This window comes from Silene latifolia, chromosome 1 (assembly GCF_048544455.1).
Source record: "Silene latifolia isolate original U9 population chromosome 1, ASM4854445v1, whole genome shotgun sequence".
NCBI lineage: Eukaryota > Viridiplantae > Streptophyta > Magnoliopsida > Caryophyllales > Caryophyllaceae > Silene > Silene latifolia.
Window position 1 is genome coordinate 23,244,161 of NC_133526.1, and position 18,999 is coordinate 23,263,159.

Consider the following 18,999-nt stretch of genomic DNA (forward strand, 5'->3'; position numbering starts at 1 on the left):
AAACTCATGCTTTTAAGTTGTACTCCTTCTGTGTCGGCCATTTGTTGTCCTTTTCCATATTGGGATGCCTCAATCATTTATTGTCCTTTCTATTTTTAAAAATGAACTTGATGAGCAATTTGATTATTCACACTCAATTGTTCCATTTGTCATTTAATAATTGGCCCATTCCTCTTTTCTTGGTCTTTGTACCAAAATCAAAGGACAACAATTGACCGGGACGGAGGGAGTATATTTTAAATTATAATGCTATACACCTATAAATGAGTATCATCAATTTTTCTAAGGTGTATTGTAAGAGCATTAAAATAGTAACATAGAAATGCAATTAACGGTAACAATATTCTTATAATTTTATACTTCAATATACAACTTTTTATATGTGTAAAATTGTGAATATTTTTTCATTTACCTATAAGGCTATAACACACCCTTTAGAAAAACTGATTATTTATCCGATCTCTAAATTCTCTATCATTATCTAATGGTTTTTTTTTGTCAGAAATTAACTTTTATTTAGGGTCATTTGTGAACAATTATCTTTCATTTTATTTTTGACTTTCAACTACCTTTCTTTTCTTCTTTTTGCAAAAGACTACCAGAAGTCTACTTTCGGCGAAAAAAGTAAACTTTCAGGGGTTGACTTGCTCTTTTTCTCCCCTTTTCATACATATAACCCAGATCTCCTCATTTGTTCACCCTACAAAATGTGAAAAAACTTCTCTCCATGCCGAACACCTTATCAAAAGTCTCTTCCATCTCCGTCGTAAAATCACCTTTACTGCCAACTTGAACTCAGTCTTTACATTTCGACAACTTTAGTTTATAGACTACTCACGATTCATCAACCTAATGTCCATCTCAGGCATATTAAAGTATCCTACTCCTTTTCTTTTCATGGCGGAGGTGTCAACATATTAAGGCAATAGGACACAAGATGAGACATGATAATGGGACAAAGGATCTGGACTGCGAAGATGGTGGGTATAAGAAAACTAATAAGATAGTAGACAAGTAATATTAAGAGTGAATCCATGATTATTTTCAAATAGTTAACACTAGTCGGTGTTGTTTGTCCATAATAGATCATTATTGTTGAAGAAGTATTTACCATGTTTTGATAAATTTCCACGGTGGTTTGTTTGATGAATTAGGATTTTGATTCGGGTATGGACAAACTGAGGTGATTAATATTGGGTTTAATCAATATTTCATTAGGTTTACGAAGTAAAAAATTAAATTTAACATAAAAATGACAAGTCAATGTCGAAGAGTGGATTTTTTTTTTTTCGTCGAAAGTAGAATTCTGGCAATCTTTTGCAAAAAGAAATGAAAGACAGTTAAAAGCCAAGAATAAAATGAAAAGCACCAATAAGCTAAATAAAAGGTTGTTTTTTTTAAAAAAAGAATGCTTATCTAATTATCTAATTGTACAATTAGCCAAAGCCCCAAGTGAAAGCTGCGAAACAACGAAGGAACGTGAACAAGAGGAAACCCTAACTCCAAAACACCACCGGAATCGCACGCCGGCGGCCGACGACCGTCGACGATCATCAGGTTAGCGTATATTCGTAAGTAGCTGTGACGATCATTAGTTAGTTTATCATTGTTATCTGCACCGCTAAGGTAGATCTAATCCAAACTTAGATCCTCCATGAATGATTCTTGCTTGGATAATGTGAATGTTAGTGTTCCGGAACTCGATGTCGTAAAGGAAGTATCAGTTGATACCGCCATGGATGTATTAGAGAAGGAAGTTTCGGGCTCGACTTCGGCTGGAGTGAATGCTGTAATGTCGAGGAATAAAAGGAAAAGACCCAAAAGAAATTCCGCTAAATGTGGTGTGAATTCCATAGCACAGGATAATGTGGGTGTTAGTATTCCGGAAACCGATGTTATAGAGAAAGTACCGTCAAATTTAACAACTTCTGTATTAGAGAATGAAGTTTTGGGTGGAGTGAACAATGTAGTGTCCAAGAAGAGTAAAAGAAAACGGAAGAAGGAAGCTTTGGATGGTTTGAACAGTGACATGGGTGTATTAGAGAAGGAAGTTTCGGTTTCAGCTGGAGTGATTAGCACAATGGGTGTATTAGAGAAGGAAGCTTTGGCTGAAGTGAACGGCAACGTTGGTGTATTAGAGAAGGATGTTTCACCTGTAGTGAACGATGTAGTGCCCAAGAAAAGTAGAAGAAAACGGAAGAAGGAAGCTTTGGCTGGAGTGAACAGTGACATGGGTGTATTAGAGAAGGAAGTTTCGGTTTCAGCTGGAGTGATTAGCACAATGGGTGTATTAGAGAGGGAAGCTTTGGCTGAAGTGAACGGCAACATTGGTTTATTAGAGAAGGATGTTTCAGCTGTAGTGAACGATGTAGTGTCTAAGAAGAGAAAAAGAAAATGCAAGCGTTTGGATAATGTGAGTGTTGGTAATCCTATAACCGATGTAGAGGAAGTATCTGTTCAGTCAAATTTAACAAGTTCCCCTGAGAAGTTCCATATTCCTCCCATTGATACCACAATGGGTATATTAGAGAAGGAAGTTTCAGTTGGAGTGGACGTTGTAGTGTCCAAGAAGAAAAAAAGAAAACCCAAACGTAGCACTATGGAGATGACTTGTTTGGATAATGTGAGTGTTGGGATTCCCAAAACCGATGTTCGGGAAGAAGTACCAGTTGAGTCAAATTTAACAAGTTCAGATGAGAAGTTCCATATTTCTCCAATCGATACCACCATGGGTGTATTGGACATGGAAGTTTTGGCTTCGGCTGGAGTGGATGATGTAGTATCCAAGAAGAGAAAAAGAAAACCCAAGCGTTTGGATAATGTGAATGTTGGTACTCCCAAAACCGATGTTTTAGAGGAAGGGCCAGTTGAGTCAAATTTAGCATGTTCCCCTGAAAAGTTACAAATTTCTCCTGTTGATACCACATTGGGTGTATTAGAGAAGGAAGTTTCGGATGGAGTGAACGCTGTAGTGTCCAAGAAGAAAAAAAGAAAACCCAAGCGTAGCTCTATAGAAATGACTTGTTTGGATAATGTGAGTGATGGTATTCCCAAAACCGATGGTATAGAGGAATTACTAGTTGAGTCAAATTTAACAAGTTCCCCTGAGAAGTTCCATATTTCTTCAGTTGATACCAGGAATGGTGATGAAGAGAAGGAAGTTTCGGGTGGAGTGGACGTTGTAGTGTCCAAGAAGAAAAAAAGAAAACCCAAGCATAGCACTATGGAGATGACTTGTTTGGATAATGTGAGTGTTGGCATTCCCAAAACCGATGCTCTAGATGAAGTACAAGTTCAGTTAAATTTAACAAGTTCAGGTGAGAAGTTCCATATTTCTCCAGTCGATACCACCGTGGGTGTATTGGACAAGGAAGTTTCGGCTTCGGCTGGAGTGGATGATGTAGTATCCAAGAAGAGAAAAAGAAAACCCAAGCGTTTGGATAATGTGAATGTTGGTACTCCCAACACCGATGTTTTAGAGGAAGGGCCAGTTGAGTCAAATTTAGCATGTTCCCCTGAAAAGTTACAAATTTCTCCTGTTGATACCACATTGGGTGTATTAGAGAAGGAAGTTTCGGATGGAGTGAACGCTGTAGTGTCCAAGAAGAAAAAAAGAAAAACCAAGCGTAGCTCTATAGAAATGACTTGTTTGGATAATGTGAGTGATGGTATTCCCAAAACCGATGGTATAGAGGAATTACTAGTTGAGTCAAATTTAACAAGTTCCCCTGAGAAGTTCCATATTTCTTCAGTTGATACCAGGAATGGTGACGAAGAGAAGGAAGTTTCGGGTGGAGTGGACGTTGTAGTGTCCAAGAAGAAAAAAAGAAAACCCAAGCATAGCACTATGGAGATGACTTGTTTGGATAATGTGAGTGTTGGCATTCCCAAAACCGATGCTCTAGAGGAAGTACAAGTTCAGTTAAATTTAACAAGTTCAGGTGAGAAGTTCCATATTTCTCCAGTCGATACCACCGTGGGTGTATTGGACAAGGAAGTTTCGGCTTCGGCTGGAGTGGATGATGTAGTATCCAAGAAGAGAAAAAGAAAACCCAAGCTTTTGGATAATGTGAATGTTGGTACTCCCAAAACCGATGTTTTAGAGGAAGTGCCAGTTGAGTCAAATTTAACATGTTCCCGTGAAAAGTTACACATTTCTCCTGCTGATACCACAATGGATGTATTAGAGAAGGAAGTTTCGGGTGGAGTGAACATCTCAGTTAAAAAGAGAGAAAGAAAATCCAAGCTAAAGAAGATGAATGATTGTAGCTCTATAAAGAGGACTTGTTTGGACAATGTGACTGTCAAGCCGGTCTCAGGTGTTACCGATAATATAAGTTTAAGTGATATCAACAATGATGTTATGGCAAATGACCATCCGGTGGCTACTTGTTCCGTAAACGTTAACTCGAATGGAAATCCCTTAGATACCACTACTATTCTGAAATCTAGAAGAAAGCTGTTGGTCCTGGATGTCAATGGCTTGCTTGCTGACATTGTTTCGCAATGTCCTAGGCGCTTTAAGCCAGACTTTACTTTAGCAAAGAAAATAGGTGATTAAATAACTTCATATCCTCTCAACTCTTCATTTGAATTTCATATCTTGTAACCTGACCTCTTGACTTTTTTTTTGTTTTTGATTCAGTTTTCAAAAGGCCTTTCTGTGATGATTTTCTGCGGTTCTGCTTTGAGAAATTTGATGTCGGCATATGGTCATCACGAACGAAGTATGATATTTCTTTTTCTTAATTTAATTCGTTCATTGCGTGTCGTCTGATGTTACTGGATGGTGGTTTAATAATCATATTGGAATTACATGAAAGTATGAAACACTAAGACACATACTTGAGAAGTTTACATGTCTGTCAATTTTGCCAACCTTTAAAGGAATGTATTTGCATTTCTTGGTTAGCTATGTGTGCATTTTTATGTACCTTTTTCTTGTATGGTATAAAATTCAGTTAAAAGTTAAAGCGCAGAGGGCTATGACTTATGTTCATGATGTATCCTTTGGAGAATTGATGATGATGAGGTCTTAGCTATTATTATAGGGGAGAGTAACAACACTTGCATTTGGGTGACTATGCTGTCAATGTTCTTTCTAAGTAGTATGTACCTTGTGTTTGTCTGTGTTTTTTTCAGGAAGAATTTGACCAGGGCGGTCGACTTACTAATGAACAATATGAAGGACAAGTTACTTTTCTGTTGGGTGAGGCATTTTAATTCTCATTTGAATATCTTGCATGCATCTTCCTGTGTAGTGATTTTGTCGTTCAAAAGACCTAGATAAATAATGCTCGGAACCCAAGAAAAAAATGTCAAACTTTTTAAATGGGGATTTTTATGTATTTATCACTGACTGATGGTCTTTCTAGGCAGTGAGAAATTGGAAGACCCGTTTGAACTCGGAAGCAAAGTATGAGCTAATTGTTCTTCGTGGAGAGAAATTACGAAGTTAATTGTTCTCATGAGTCATGACCAAAATGTTACCCTTTTTCTAGGGCTTTATATAATGCTAAATGACCTCATGGAAGCCTAGAATTTCGTTACATAACGGAAGGGGGGCATTATCATACCATGGTACTTGCTCTATAGTATGTGATTTATGCTTGGGGTTACTCTGATGTTGCAGTTTCTTACTCTTTGTGAGATACTATTGCCATTTTTGTAACTTTAGATGTGTTTTCAGCTAATCGTGATTCCTTCTAAATTTGGACGTACTAACTTATTAGGAGAGAACTTTGTGCAGGATGGATCCCGCTGTACTAATACAGGTTTCAAAACTCTTGAAGACAAGCACAAACCTTTGGTCCTTAAGGAACTGAAAAACCTATGGGAAAGCAAGGCAAACCATCTTCCATCGCAGAGGAGGTTCTATGATGAATCGAATACAATATTGTTGGATGATTCACCATACAAGGCCTTGCGCAACCCAGTAAGTAGTGCTTTGATGAATCTAGACAGTAATTAGATGTTGTAGCATAGCGTTTCCTTGGAATTAGTGTCTTGTCTTTCATCTATTATAATCGTATAATTTGGTTCCCTTTTTTTAATGTCGTTCGTCCAGCCTTACACAGCTATACATCCAAAAGCATACTCATTTGCAGATGTTAAAGATAAATCTTTAGGTGAGATGCTTTCTACTACTGTATATTTCCCCCCAAGTTTCTTTTACTATCCGCTTGGTATGAAGTATATAACTTCCTTTATTTTATTTTATTTATGTTGAGGTAAAAAACAAAACTTCCCTTTTTTTATACTTCGTCCGTCCCAATCATTTGCTTACCTTTGAATTTTTGATTAAAATACACCTCACAAGGAATTAAAAAAAAAGTAAAAAAATGATTGGGACGAAGGGAGTAGTAAGACTATTGCTAAATAAACTAAATGTGATTGATTTATTTGTGTCACCGACTTTTTCTCAGTCTCTTCCAAGTAACGTGCAAATTTGAAATTTCTCTCATAAAAAGTAGACACGGCCTACATAGGGAAGCTTGAATGCGAAGAGGAGTAGTTGTTCTCTTGCTTTGAGGTTGTATTGAAATCGTTTTGACATTGGGGTTAATGACAGGACCAAATGGTGATATTCGCTTATATCTCGAAAGACTGGCAGAAGCTGAGAATGTTCAGGAATTCATTCAGGCAAATCCTTTTGGTCATCAATCCATCACAAATGCTCACCCGTCATGGAACTTCTACTCCAAAATCGTTAGAAACCAAGCAGGAAAAAGGAATTTTAATTACCAACGGCCCTGATTTCTCATTGCATCACCTGTGGTGTTAATCTCACCCTAAAACTTGATTTCATTATTGGTTGTCGTGGCCTAATTTTGGTCGCTGCGGCTCTGGTAACCAATTGGACAAACTTCGTCCTGCTCGATATTTGATGCTCTTTTTTTTTTTTTTTTTTTTTTTTTTCCATTGTTCAAAATTTTCCTCACAAAAGAAGGCAAATATCGTCTTAATGGATGCGTTTTTCAGTGACAGCTAAACTTCTGTACTCTTTATGTAACTTTTTACTCCTGGCAAAAAAACAGGATGCTCACTAAGACAGTAACCACTAGGTGATACTCACCATTTTTGGCCATCTAGCTATGTTTAGTACTTTATATTTGCATATTGCATACGCATATAGTTTTTTTATTTTCACCTTTTTTTCATTATACCTTTCTTGATTTTAAGACAATACTATTCATCAGCCAATTATTTTGCATTTGAGTATCGAATTAGTTTGGATGAACTTCTTTTTCCTAAAATCAATTATGTGAGTAAGAATTATGTAGGGATTTGAAAATTTATTCTCAAATAAAAGCTGTTTGACCATTTACTGAGTAATTTAAAGGGAATTTTGATTAGTAGTTTTTAAACTCGTATTTGTGTATTGAGTTTATATTGTTGACTACTTGATTAATTCACCGGTGTTATAGCTTGGAAAGGTGAATTCAGAGAAAAAAAAATTAAAAAAGGGAAGGAGTATATGGCAGAATTGGCAATGAAGTAACAGACCATGCACAACGAGGAGTCAGGGAGGAATGGAGGATGATATTTTGCTCTACTTCACTCTTTTATCCACCTCATTTGCCACTATTTTCATCCTCTTTATTTACAACAATTTACTTATTTTTTAGCAACAATGTACTCTTGAATCTGCTCAAATCGTAAAATTCGTGATTCCTATGAAGACAAGAATGATTTGAATACCCACTATGGTTAGCCATTGGTTAAACCATAACTCTAGAATATCCTATATGGTTTCTAATACTTAGAGCTGGCAAGCATGACCCGACCCGACCCAATCCGAAAATATTGTGACCCGACCCGCTGACGACCCGTAACCCGACACGACCCGATTATTAGTGACCCGAACCCGACCCAAACCCGACCCGATATTGACCCGACCCGATACTGACCCGATTAAATTGATGATCCGATAATTATTAAGCTTAATTTTCATCAAAATGTAAATGATTTTGTGTTTAGATTGATATGTTTGACTTAGTAATGAATTAATTAAACCAAATAATAGATTAAAAAATAAATTTAATGGTAAAAAATTATAGTAATGCGATTAAGTTACCGGACCCGACCCAAACCCGACCCGACCCGATACATCATTCGACCCGAAGTGACCCGACCCGACAACGACTCAAACCCGACCCGACTCGACCCGAAAGGGTATGCTGACCCGATATGACCCGAACCCGATATGATCCGACCCGACGTGATCCGACCCAAACCCGACCCGACTGATCCGATTGCCGATCTAATAAAAAATGTCTCAACTTGTTTATTAAGATGAAGGTAATGTAGATAAACTAGGTCAAATTTTTAAACCCTTTTGTTTTGTATTTTATTTGGCCATGTGCCTGATCGTGCCAAAAAACCATAAACGCAATTGCTAAATCCCGCACGCTCTTTTACTAAATCCCGCACACTTTGTCCTAATATACCGCAATTACCCTTCATCATAAAAAAGACCTGGAAGAGTTATTATCTCCCTCCTCCCTCTCTCACAAACCTAACCAATTCATTAATAACTCGACAATTTGGATCGTAATTCGAACATACCACACATAATTTCTCCGTTTTATCAATAATTTTATTAATACCATCTTTTAATTGATTTAATTAATAAAAGGGTTTTTTTTTATAATTAGGGTTTAGGTTGATATTAATGTAGTGTTCTTGAAGGGGTGGTTGTGGGGTCGTCAAACTGGTTGGAGTGGGGTGGTCGGAGGGCACGGCGGGTCATTAAATTCGTGGCAGCGGTGGATCGTCAAACATACCGGAGTTTAAAGTTGCATCTCCACCAATTACATCTTGCTAATAATATAACAAGACACGAGCAAAACTAGAACAATATCAATGATTCTGAATTCCTATTACAGTAATACTATAACAGTTGATAATAATTCTTTGGGTTTTGATTGTAGAGATTTGCAAAATTGACAAGGCTAATGTCATTGGATTTTATCACTTTTGGGTTGGGAGAAGGACGAGGGGAGGGTTTGTTTTCTTAACTTTTGGGTTTTTGATTTTCTATTTTGGTGGGGGAGAAATGAAGGGGTTAAATTTGGAATAAAAGGTAAAAATGTGTAGGATTCAGTAAAATTGTGTGCGGGATTTAGCACGTCCCAAAGTAAAAATACTCGTCATAATCAACTCATCATTTAGACAAATTCTTTTTGTTTGTAAACGTTTGTAAGAACCAAGCTTTGATAGAAAAGATTGTCCAAAGATAATGATAAGAACAGATAAAATTTACAAACGTTTTTCAAATAAACAACAAATGCCTCCGTAGCATAGTGGTAGTGCGTTCGCTTCGTAAGCGAAAGGTCGCGAGTTCGATCCTCGCCGGGGGCTATTGGCTATTGTTTTAATTTTACTTCCAAGTTTTTATTTTCCTTTTCTGTTTACTTTACTATTTTTTTATTTTAGAGTTAAGACCACTATCGAAAACGCCAGTTATTCTGGACACTTGACTACTTAAGGAATAACATAAAAAATATAAACACAAGGGTTTTCAAAAAAGAAAAGGAAAAATATCAACACAAGGTATCATCAGAATTTCAACACAACCCGACCCTTGCATTTAAGATGGAGGAATTTGGAACCGACGTAAATATTACTCCGTACTTTGTAATTCGTTTATATTTTACCTGTGAAAGTATATAGGCTTGATAACCTAAAAGAGTTGACGATATCGGAAATCAAAAGCTAAGGTATAATACAAACAATAACTTTCATTAGCACTTCTACATTGCAGCAATTGAAAGTAGCATTATTATATAATTACTACAAAAAGTTCCGGAAATCAGAAGCTAAACTTCTGGGAAAATTAGCAAACTGAGTTTTCTATACATGGGAGGCCAATGTAGTTCAGAACAAGATATTAAATATTGTTCGTCATGCCCTAATCTTTGCCATTGCACCCTAAATGTGGCCGATACTGCCTCAATATACGCCGGCAATGGCAACTTTCAAAACCTCCACATAGTAGTTGCAACTTGCAATGCAATGGTTCAGAAATCAGTACCACCCGATTTGTACTCATGCAACGACGACTTCATTGTTGTGCCCTGTCAACAAACATTGATGTGGGTGAGTCCAGATAGACCTACCAAAATCGACCCAATCAAAAGATGAAAAGAACAGCTCCAGAGACCCACACCCGGAATAACTAACTTGACATGGTTTCCAAGAAGCTGTAAATGACCTACTAGACCTGACACTATACATTGACTAGTGCCCAAAACGACATGATAAAGGTGAACCCACAGTGACTCGAGCTTGTAATGATTCGACACAAATGACAAGTTTGCCAGGTACAAAAAACGACAAAAGCAAGGAAACAGATAAATGAAGAGCTTGCTAATCATAAAATTTACATGTATCATAGATCTCTTGTGCCAGTTGCAACATTGCATCTGATTCCTCCTGCAACTTTGATAGTCTCTCAGCTTCCCTGACAGATAGAGCTGCAAAGTAAGTCTTCTCTTCGGCTTCAGCAACCTTGTAAGCTGCCGTTTTAGCTGCTTCTTCTAATGATTCGTTAATCTTCAGCTGGGCAGGAATCATTATCTGCCTGGGCCGAACATCTTTTCGGTTACTTGCGTTAGTCTCAACCAATGGATTTTTCTTTAACCTGTAGCAGTTCTCTATCTGCAAATTATACATTGTAGATTTTACATACTCTGCCATATCAAGGTTTTTTTGTGACAGCCTCAAAAATAATCACCCTATATATCTACTACCAACACAGTTAGCTTAACTACACTAGATAAAGGTTGCTAATAACCCCTTCGTGGGGATAAAAGATAACATCTTGATGCGTATTCTACATAATATTCCATTTACTTCCTCCGGTGTTCAGTTTGATTGTATATGCTTGTTTTTTATGCATCGACATTTAGGTGGAGAAAAACAAGTGGGGTATCATGCTTTTTCATATGGTAAATTACCCTTAAACCCTTGTATTTACCCCCTCCCCTCTCTCGCATCTCTCAGCACCCACCTCTAATAATTTATGCTCCACCCACCGCCATCACCACCAATGCACTAATGCACCATCCATATCTCACCACCATTTTGGAAACAGCACCACCTACACGGCTACGCACCACCCACCTCTTACCATCATTTTGGCACAAAACCCGCTGCCATCACCATGCACCATCCTTCTCTCATATAATCCTTCACCAACTTCCTCCCCAAGCCCCAACCAACCAACCTTGTAAAACCCAACCCAGCCACTACAGGTCCTGTCACCTCCAAGTAGTCTCCAACATGTTTTGCAACAACAAAAAAAAAAACAAGCCGTGAACCGAAATATTACGATGTGGTCGACTATGTTATAAGTTTTCACATTTTTCATAATTTCAGTAGATCTGAAATTTAATTTTCAGTAGGATGAAATTTAATTTAATTTCAGGAGACAAAGGTAGAAAAAGTGGGCTGCAGCCAGCAGGTGGATTGGAGTGGAAGGCGGCAAAGTGGTGGTTGGGCCAGAGGGCTGCTTTGGTGGTAGAATTGCAAGGCTTTCCAGGACCGATGGTAAGGCATGTCAATGGTGATGGTTAGCACTACTTGGTAGTGGCGTTAAGTGGAACGGACATTGGCAGGTAGATATGGTGAGGTGGCTGGGTTGGTTGCTGGAGGTGGTCAAATCAAAAGTGTGTTAAGTGTAATGTGATCTTCTATGGAATCTTTTTGTTTTTTTAAACTGGGGTTTAAAATAAAGTTGTCATCAAAATGGGGTTGATGAAAATTATTTAGCAAAATGGGTTCAGGGAAAAAAGCCACTTCGTGTGCCTGAAACACGCCATCCTCCAAGCCGTGTTTCAGACTTTCAGTCAAAACATGCGAAAGCTGAAAGACGCCATGGGGGATGGCGTGTTTCCTTCCTGAAACGCACAACCGCGTGATGACGTGTTTTTATTGAACCCTCATTTTGCTAAATAAGAATCATCCAACCCCATTTTGCTTATTAATTTCATTTAAAAAAAAAGAACATTTTTTTAATGAAGTCAAAATTTGTCCACAAATAGAAGTGTATAATCTAATGGGACGGCTCAAAATGAAAAATGTATTCAATCAAATGGAGCAAAGAAAGTATATACAGTATGCAAGATGAAAAAAGGACACTTTACCTTCTCAAGTTTTTCTTGCAGAACAAGTCTTCTAAGCCTTCCCCCCAACAGTTTCCTAGAATTTTGTGTCAATTCACCTGGATTCCTTTGCTACATAAATCAATGATAAAACATATGAATATTATTTTGCTCATGACAACTAATATTAAAAATTCAACCAAAAGTACACATCATAAAACATCAGCTAGATAATCTAAATAATTCATAAGCTTTAAATATGTTTACAAGGTTATAAAGGGCAGATGGCATAGCAAGAATATCCAACAGTACAAATGGGTTTATGTTTAAATGTAAACTCAAGATTCAGCTGGTTTGAGATAACATCTCGCTAATAAAAAGAAATAATGGCATGGATTGACTAGGAAAACTTTGACCTTGAAGAGGAGATTAACATGGCAGCTGCAATATAATGAAGGGAGGAGTTGGAGGAAAAAATGGCATTGACGCTCTTTTTTTTTTTGCTCAGTGTTTGCTATCGTATATTGCATTTGGCAAGAACGAAATCATTGAATCTTTGTTGGTAGTTCTATGAGCATTCCTACTATAGTGTTATTATGTACAGAGTAAGTATTAGGATATTTGCTTGTTAGCAAAATTGTAACAAGAATATTCTTTGATGTCTTGTGGGCTGAGTTTATAGCTCATATGATCCGGAAGGCTATCAGATCGAGCAAGTTTTATTTCCCTTTTCTGGATAAGTGTCTTTTGTATGTGGTTATGCAGAAAAAACAGCAAGAAGAATGACCGCAGCCAGGCACACACCAGAGTACCAGACCCATAAAAGAATACCCCAAAGACTTTTAAGAGTGTTGTGTGCTTAGTGTATGCAGCCAATAAAACAAGGAGTTATTAAGCGAGCAGCACAATATTATTACTTTCAGTTTTAACTATTTATTACCCATTTGGCTCAAATCAGTAATGATATCAGATCTGTGGTCCCACATTTACAAACAAGATGGCCTATGAATAAAAAATTTAAACGAAAAAAAAAAGACTGCTCAGACCTCAACATAGCTGTAAATCGAGCCAATATCCAAACCATTTGGCTCTTTGGTAGTTGAAAGGGCTTCAAAGATCAAAGCAGCAGTGTCACTGACCCTATCACAGAAACAACAGTCAGATTTGCTGAAGATAATAACTAAAATGTTTGCATGGCTTTTTTCTTATCCTAATAACTACAAAATGAAAGTCCATTATATAACATAGGCATCAAATGACACATTCGCAATGAAGTGCTCCGTAGTAATCATCTAATTTATACCATGGTCTATCCCCATAACCCTAAAGACACAAATGCCAACCATTACTCCTCTTCACAAAGGTAACAATTGGTCATGCTGAAGGCATTGGTCACACGCACTGTCAGGATTACTCTCAGCTTCCAAGAGTTGATGCATTCATCTTTGTCCGCCAAGGCGCCAAACTTATTACACCAGTCCAAATATTAGTAAGAGAGATACATCATGATATAGAAAGTGACAGCCAAAACACTGAGCATTTCTGACACTTAGAAGAGACCTTAGACAAGTTCAAAAAGTGCACCAACCCCCAAAGTTATATCCAGGATCTGAAAACCAGAAGGTGTCAAAGATTAGAGAAGTAGGTGAATGACCTCATTATTTAGCTGAACAATTTTTTGGGAAAGAATGAAAATATTCTTGTTTCACAAAGCTGCAACCTTTCAAAACGTTAATTTGACCGTATGAGCTATTGAACCAACATAATATTCTTATTGGCCAATCAACCCTTCCCCAACCCTTAATTAGATGTTATACCATTTCACAGAAACAAAGTATGAGAACGGAAAAACCACAGAAAAGGGTTACTTTGACTAACTGAGAGGTCAACGCATTCAGCCGTGAAAGCTTTACCAAACAGGGCCAAATATGGTTCTTTGGTTCTTAAGTTTTCTTCGTTGAACACGCATGTCCCTAAGTTCTAAACTTCTACAATTCAAGCATTTGATAATACTCTGTAGTTTAATAACCACTAAGTCATGTCAAGTGGCACCAAGCTTACAAGATACTGTCCAATACATCGACTCATCACAAATCCACGTGAATTTTTTTTACTGCCACATTACTTCGTAACTAGCAAAGGATAAATTTATGATATTTAACGATACCTTGCACCAGTTTTAACATCAGGAATATCCTTAACAGGTTCTTCCTTAACATGGTTGGTTGCTGGTTTGGGTACAATGGGAACCACAGGAGGAGGCTGAACATTAACGGGAGGAGCAGGAATAGGAGCAGCCGCAGCCACAGCCACAGCCACCGCAGCAGCAGCAGCAGGAAGAGGAGTATCTTGAGGGAGTTTTGGCTTTGGAGTCCTTGATCTGGTAGTAAGGCCTTGAGCTGCAGCGCTCAAGTTCCGCCATTTATCCTGTGTAATTAACATGATAAAATGAACAGCCAGAACTAAATGTAATAAAAACACACAAGCACACTGGACATAAGTAATAAAAAAATTTAGGGATATTCTACATGGTACCCCTCAATTTTTTGACTTTCTACATGGTACCCCTACATTTTTTAAAATATACATGGTACCGCTAATTATTGTCATTATCACTAAGTGTACCCCTAAACTTTATTTTCCGTCAATTAAACTCAGTTTTAGGCGTTAAGTGATTACTTGGAACGTAACCAAGCTTGTCATTTATCATCCCATGACATAAGGACTCTATTAGGCTCAATATCCATCTTTGGACGTGATAATTTGGCATGGAATCAATAAATTTTCCGTCAAAAGTTTTTTAGCCCATATATATCAATAAATATTAGGATCGAGATGGATATTGAGCATAATAGATTGCGTATGTCATGGGATAATAAATGACAAGCTTGGTTACGCGTCCAAGTCATCACTTAAAGCCTAAAACTGAGTTTAATTGACGGAAAATAAAGTTCAGGGGTGCACTTAGTGATAATGACGACAATTAGGGGTACCACGTATGTTTTAAAAAGTATAGGGGTACCACGTAGAAAGTCAAAAAGTTAAGGGGTACCATGTAGAATATCCCAAAAATTTAAACTTCTTATTACAAAGATATGGTACAGCATCACCAAATACTCTCAATAGCCTGCAATGACTATGGTGGAACAGACTTCAGAAAGTTGTGAAAGGAGCACTAAGCAGTTAAGGATATAGCATAAAAGATTTAATGTTTTTTACCCTTGAACTTTTGAGTATTAAAAACTAAGTCAAAATGGCACAATAAGTTCTCTACACTCCCCATTTCTTATATAATGTGACATACTTCCTCTATTCCATTTGGTTGCATACTTTTTAAATATATGATGAGGGGAGAATTTTAAAACGTATACAACCAAATGAAACAGCGGAAGTATTGCATAGTTGATGCAATATTCATCATGGGTTATCTAGAGATAGCCTTTCTATGTTGAGAACAAAAAGACAAGGCTGTTTAGCTCTGACCCCTCTGACGTAAGTGGTAGACTGGTGCTGTGGTAGTTTTGGGTCGTAGGCGGCTTAGTGGAAGTTGAATAACCAAAGGCCAGATGTCAGATATCATAAAGTAGAAGTCATCTATGTAATACACTTCAAGGTAGCATACTAGCATGCTAGCCATGGGCATAATAGATGGCCAAACAATGATAAACTAGATCTGAAAACTGAAATAGCAATGTTTGTTGTAAGAGTGACAAGAAAGAATCCACTCATAAGAGAGATCAATACAAACAAAAACAAAAAAAAACTTTTAAGAGCACCTTGTTGTTGCTAGAATTTAACTTTGAACCAAAAAAATCATCTCTATAACCAAATTACTAAAAGACAAGAGTCCCATTCTATTCCTCTTTTCATTTTTTTATGCAGGATTAGAGAGCTTGCAACCGTAGCTGGATTTTAAAACGCGTAAACCATCCTATCGAGTTTTGCCTGTCACATTTCATCTAAGATGAAAGGAAGCATTGAGGCAACGTTGTTGTCCTTGTTGTTATCATACTTCAGAATTAGAAAAGAAGGAAATGCGCAAATTGAATTCTAAAAATCCGGTGGAGCTGACACGTTTCATTTATAGAAGAACAAAATGTCTACAAAAAATCATAATTATTGAAATAAATATTCTTTTGTTAGATCAAGAGAAATTTCATCAAAATAGGGATAAGAGAAACATGGGCATGCTATTAAGATTTAAGAACCACAAACTAGTTTCCCACGATGACAACCTGCATTACTGTGACAAAATTAATTGAAAATTGTCCAAGAGGGCCATAATGACACGTAATGAGATCATATGAGCGCACTTGAGGGTATATGATGTGATATGCAAACTAAAATGCATGCACCACAAGACCAAATAGCAATGTGTCTTGATTGCACAATTAAGACAATTAAACGGTTTTATTAGTGGTTTCAAGCTAAAACTCATAATCATACATCTTGTATATATGCACAACAATAGTTCAATGATTTGATAAACCCAAAAAAAAAAAAAAAACTCTTTAGTTACTTCAAAGCTAATATATGTGTGACCCCCCGCTCACTCAAGCGTGCATTTTTGGGATCCAAAACAAACTGATTCCGAAATTTTTATCCACACACACACACACACTTCAGAATCTCTTGTGATTGTGCTTGCATGCGAAAGTCCAATTACATTAAGTTCAAGTTGAATCCCATTGCTTCGCAAAATAGCACTCCCTCCCATTCAACTACTACATCCGTCCTACTCATTTGTTTACTTTTGATTAAAATACCCCTTACAAAGAAAAAAAAAGGTAAACAAATGATAGGGATGGAGGCAATAGTTCTTAACATTTTCATTCTTTTGTGAGAGCAAGTAAAGAACACATCCCTCTGTCCTCCTCAATCTCTATGTTTTCTTTATTTAGGTGTCTCACTCAATTTTATGTTTCCGTTTCTCCTCCATCAAGTGCAAGTTGCTTTCTCTCCGTTTCTATTTTTAAAAGCATGCCCTCTCCCTATTCCTTCGCATCTATGCCAAAAACAAACGTAAATAATTGATCGTGACAAAAGGACTAGTTGAATGGGAGGGAGTATTAGCAAAACTTAACAAAACCCTTCCTCCATCAAACAAAAATACCATCTTTGGCCTCGTCAGCGCCGAAAATTCAAGCAAGAGAAGGATTCCACATTCAATAGAATTTCACTGATACTAAAGAATTAAACTTGAACCGAAATTTTAACTTCTGACACAAAACCCTCGTGATAAATCATCTTGAATACTTAATTGATTCAAATTAACTCAAACAAAACCCTAAATTCCACCAAAAAACAATTAGAAAACCCTAAAATTGACAAAAGTAATTGAAAAAAAGATTAACCTTGAGATCGATGTTGGAACGAGAGTGAAGAACAATGGAAAAAGCGGGATCGTTATGAATACATTTCCATTTACCAGCACCGTATTTAGCGACGCCATCTCTTAGGGCTTGTTCTTCTTCTGCTGTCCACTTTTGTTTCGGATTTCCCATCTTCTTCTCCTTCCTTCTGTTTCAATTTGTGCCGTCAAACAACTATGGAGTGATGTGAAAAAAGCTTCAAGCTTTAGAAAAGTGATTCAAAAAAGGTTTGGACTTTAGATTGGGTTGGGTTAGGAAGGGCAATAAGATATGAGTTCGAGTTGGGATGGGTTAGAATCAGTTTGATCGAGTTTTAGGTGGATAGGTGCTTGAGATTGGGATGGGTTTGAAGTTTGAACCATAAACGGTTCAATCAGGTTGGGTTTGGGGTCAGGTTATTTTGGGTTGGACCGGGTTATTTCGGGTTTATTCGGGTCAGCTATTATCAAGTTATTTGTGGATAATAATCAGTTTGCAACAATAAACATTCGAGTACTGGTCAAGCTCGAGTCTTGAGTTCGGGTGTCGGGATGAGTTTGGTTGATTGTACCAGGTATAGTTTGGACCAAGTTTGGATGAAAAAGGGTAGGATGTGAAAAGACTCCAACCTGATTAGATAGATTCAAATATCTATAAAATATAATTAAAAGGCTACCATAAAATGACAAATAAACGCCACCTAGATAAAGCCACGTAGGATCCAAAAAGCCACCTAGATTAAAATTTAATGTGACGAGGCATATTTAAATGTGATGTTGCATATTTTTAATGTGACATGAATTATCAATTTATTATTACATGATATTAATTTAAATCATTTATCAATAAATTAATTTAATTCACTTATATCTATAATATGAAAGGATATTATCACTATTCTTATATTAATTTTGTATACTAAATATATTGTCTTCCAAAATTTATATAACCCTTACAAATTTACATCAAATTTCATAATTTATAATTAATATTGACATTTTAATTAAAATTTTTGTAATAAAACATGTTAATAAATTTCATAATTTATAATTAAAATTGAAATTTTAATTGAAATTTTTGTAATAAAACATGTTAAGGAATTAATTAAACATCTTCATATTACTAAACACTCGCCATTATTAACATTTTCCTATTTTTTTTTTTAATTAAACATGGTAATAAATTGATTAAAACTCTTCATAATACTTAACACACACCAAATTAATTAAAAGTTTGTCCTATTTAATTAATTTTTGTAACATAATATGTTAATAATTTTATTAAAACCCCTTATATTACTCAATACCCATAATTTTCATTAACATTTTGTCCTATTTAATTCATCTCTTGAGGTCCTCGGTAATCAATTATCTAATTTAATAATACCACAAAATAAATTAAAAACTAAATTAAAATATGGGACTTTATGGTTGTGTAAAGACTATAAAACCTACAATACCTATAATAGTTTCTATTCATTTTATTTATTTAAAATATGCCCATTTGTCATGAGTTTCTAAGTTGTGGATTGTATTTTATGG

At 36.5% G+C, this 18,999-nt stretch overlaps 2 protein-coding genes and 1 non-coding gene across 4 annotated transcripts; 2 read left to right on the top strand and 1 right to left on the bottom strand.

Moving 5' to 3' along the window:
- Nucleotides 1-1,381: 1,381 nt before the first annotated feature.
- Nucleotides 1,382-7,106, top strand: LOC141601360 (uncharacterized). The gene is made up of 6 exons (XM_074421637.1): nt 1,382-4,553; nt 4,646-4,727; nt 5,143-5,209; nt 5,750-5,935; nt 6,068-6,128; nt 6,572-7,106. Exons 1-6 carry the CDS (start codon nt 1,655-1,657, stop codon nt 6,754-6,756), a joined length of 3,480 nt encoding a protein of 1,159 aa, XP_074277738.1. The 5' UTR covers nt 1,382-1,654; the 3' UTR covers nt 6,757-7,106.
- Nucleotides 7,107-9,291: 2,185 nt separating this feature from the next.
- Nucleotides 9,292-9,363, top strand: TRNAT-CGU (transfer RNA threonine (anticodon CGU)). The gene has a single exon. It is a non-coding gene; the product is annotated as a tRNA-Thr (tRNA).
- A 355-nt stretch (nt 9,364-9,718) lies between these two features.
- On the bottom strand, nt 9,719-17,767 carry LOC141601365 (single myb histone 3-like). 2 transcript variants are annotated; one of them, XM_074421643.1, is made up of 6 exons: nt 17,462-17,767; nt 14,275-14,534; nt 13,154-13,247; nt 12,150-12,239; nt 10,389-10,662; nt 9,719-10,079 (listed from the first exon to the last, which is right to left on the bottom strand). In XM_074421643.1, exons 1-6 carry the CDS (start codon nt 17,609-17,611, stop codon nt 10,051-10,053), a joined length of 897 nt encoding a protein of 298 aa, XP_074277744.1. In that variant the 5' UTR covers nt 17,612-17,767; the 3' UTR covers nt 9,719-10,050. The 2 variants fall into 2 exon arrangements, with proteins under 2 accessions (XP_074277744.1, XP_074277746.1); XM_074421645.1 differs by having other exon boundaries at nt 13,154-13,241; nt 17,462-17,707.
- Nucleotides 17,768-18,999: the final 1,232 nt, after the last annotated feature.

Bases quoted from the DNA above. Each gene is read 5' to 3' on its own strand.
- LOC141601360 (XM_074421637.1), top strand. From the start codon at position 1,655: ATGAATGATTCTTGCTTGGATAATGTGAATGTTAGTGTTCCGGAACTC. The intron at 5,210-5,749 runs GTGAGGCATTTT...AACTTTGTGCAG, and splicing joins ACAAGTTACTTTTCTGTTGG to GATGGATCCCGCTGTACTAA. The intron at 5,936-6,067 runs GTAAGTAGTGCT...TCGTTCGTCCAG, and splicing joins ACAAGGCCTTGCGCAACCCA to CCTTACACAGCTATACATCC.
- LOC141601365 (XM_074421643.1), bottom strand. From the start codon at position 17,611: ATGGGAAATCCGAAACAAAAGTGGACAGCAGAAGAAGAACAAGCCCTA. The intron at 13,248-14,274 runs GTATCGTTAAAT...TTTCTGTGATAG, and splicing joins GATGTTAAAACTGGTGCAAG to GGTCAGTGACACTGCTGCTT. The intron at 12,240-13,153 runs GTCTGAGCAGTC...TGATTTATGTAG, and splicing joins CGATTTACAGCTATGTTGAG to CAAAGGAATCCAGGTGAATT.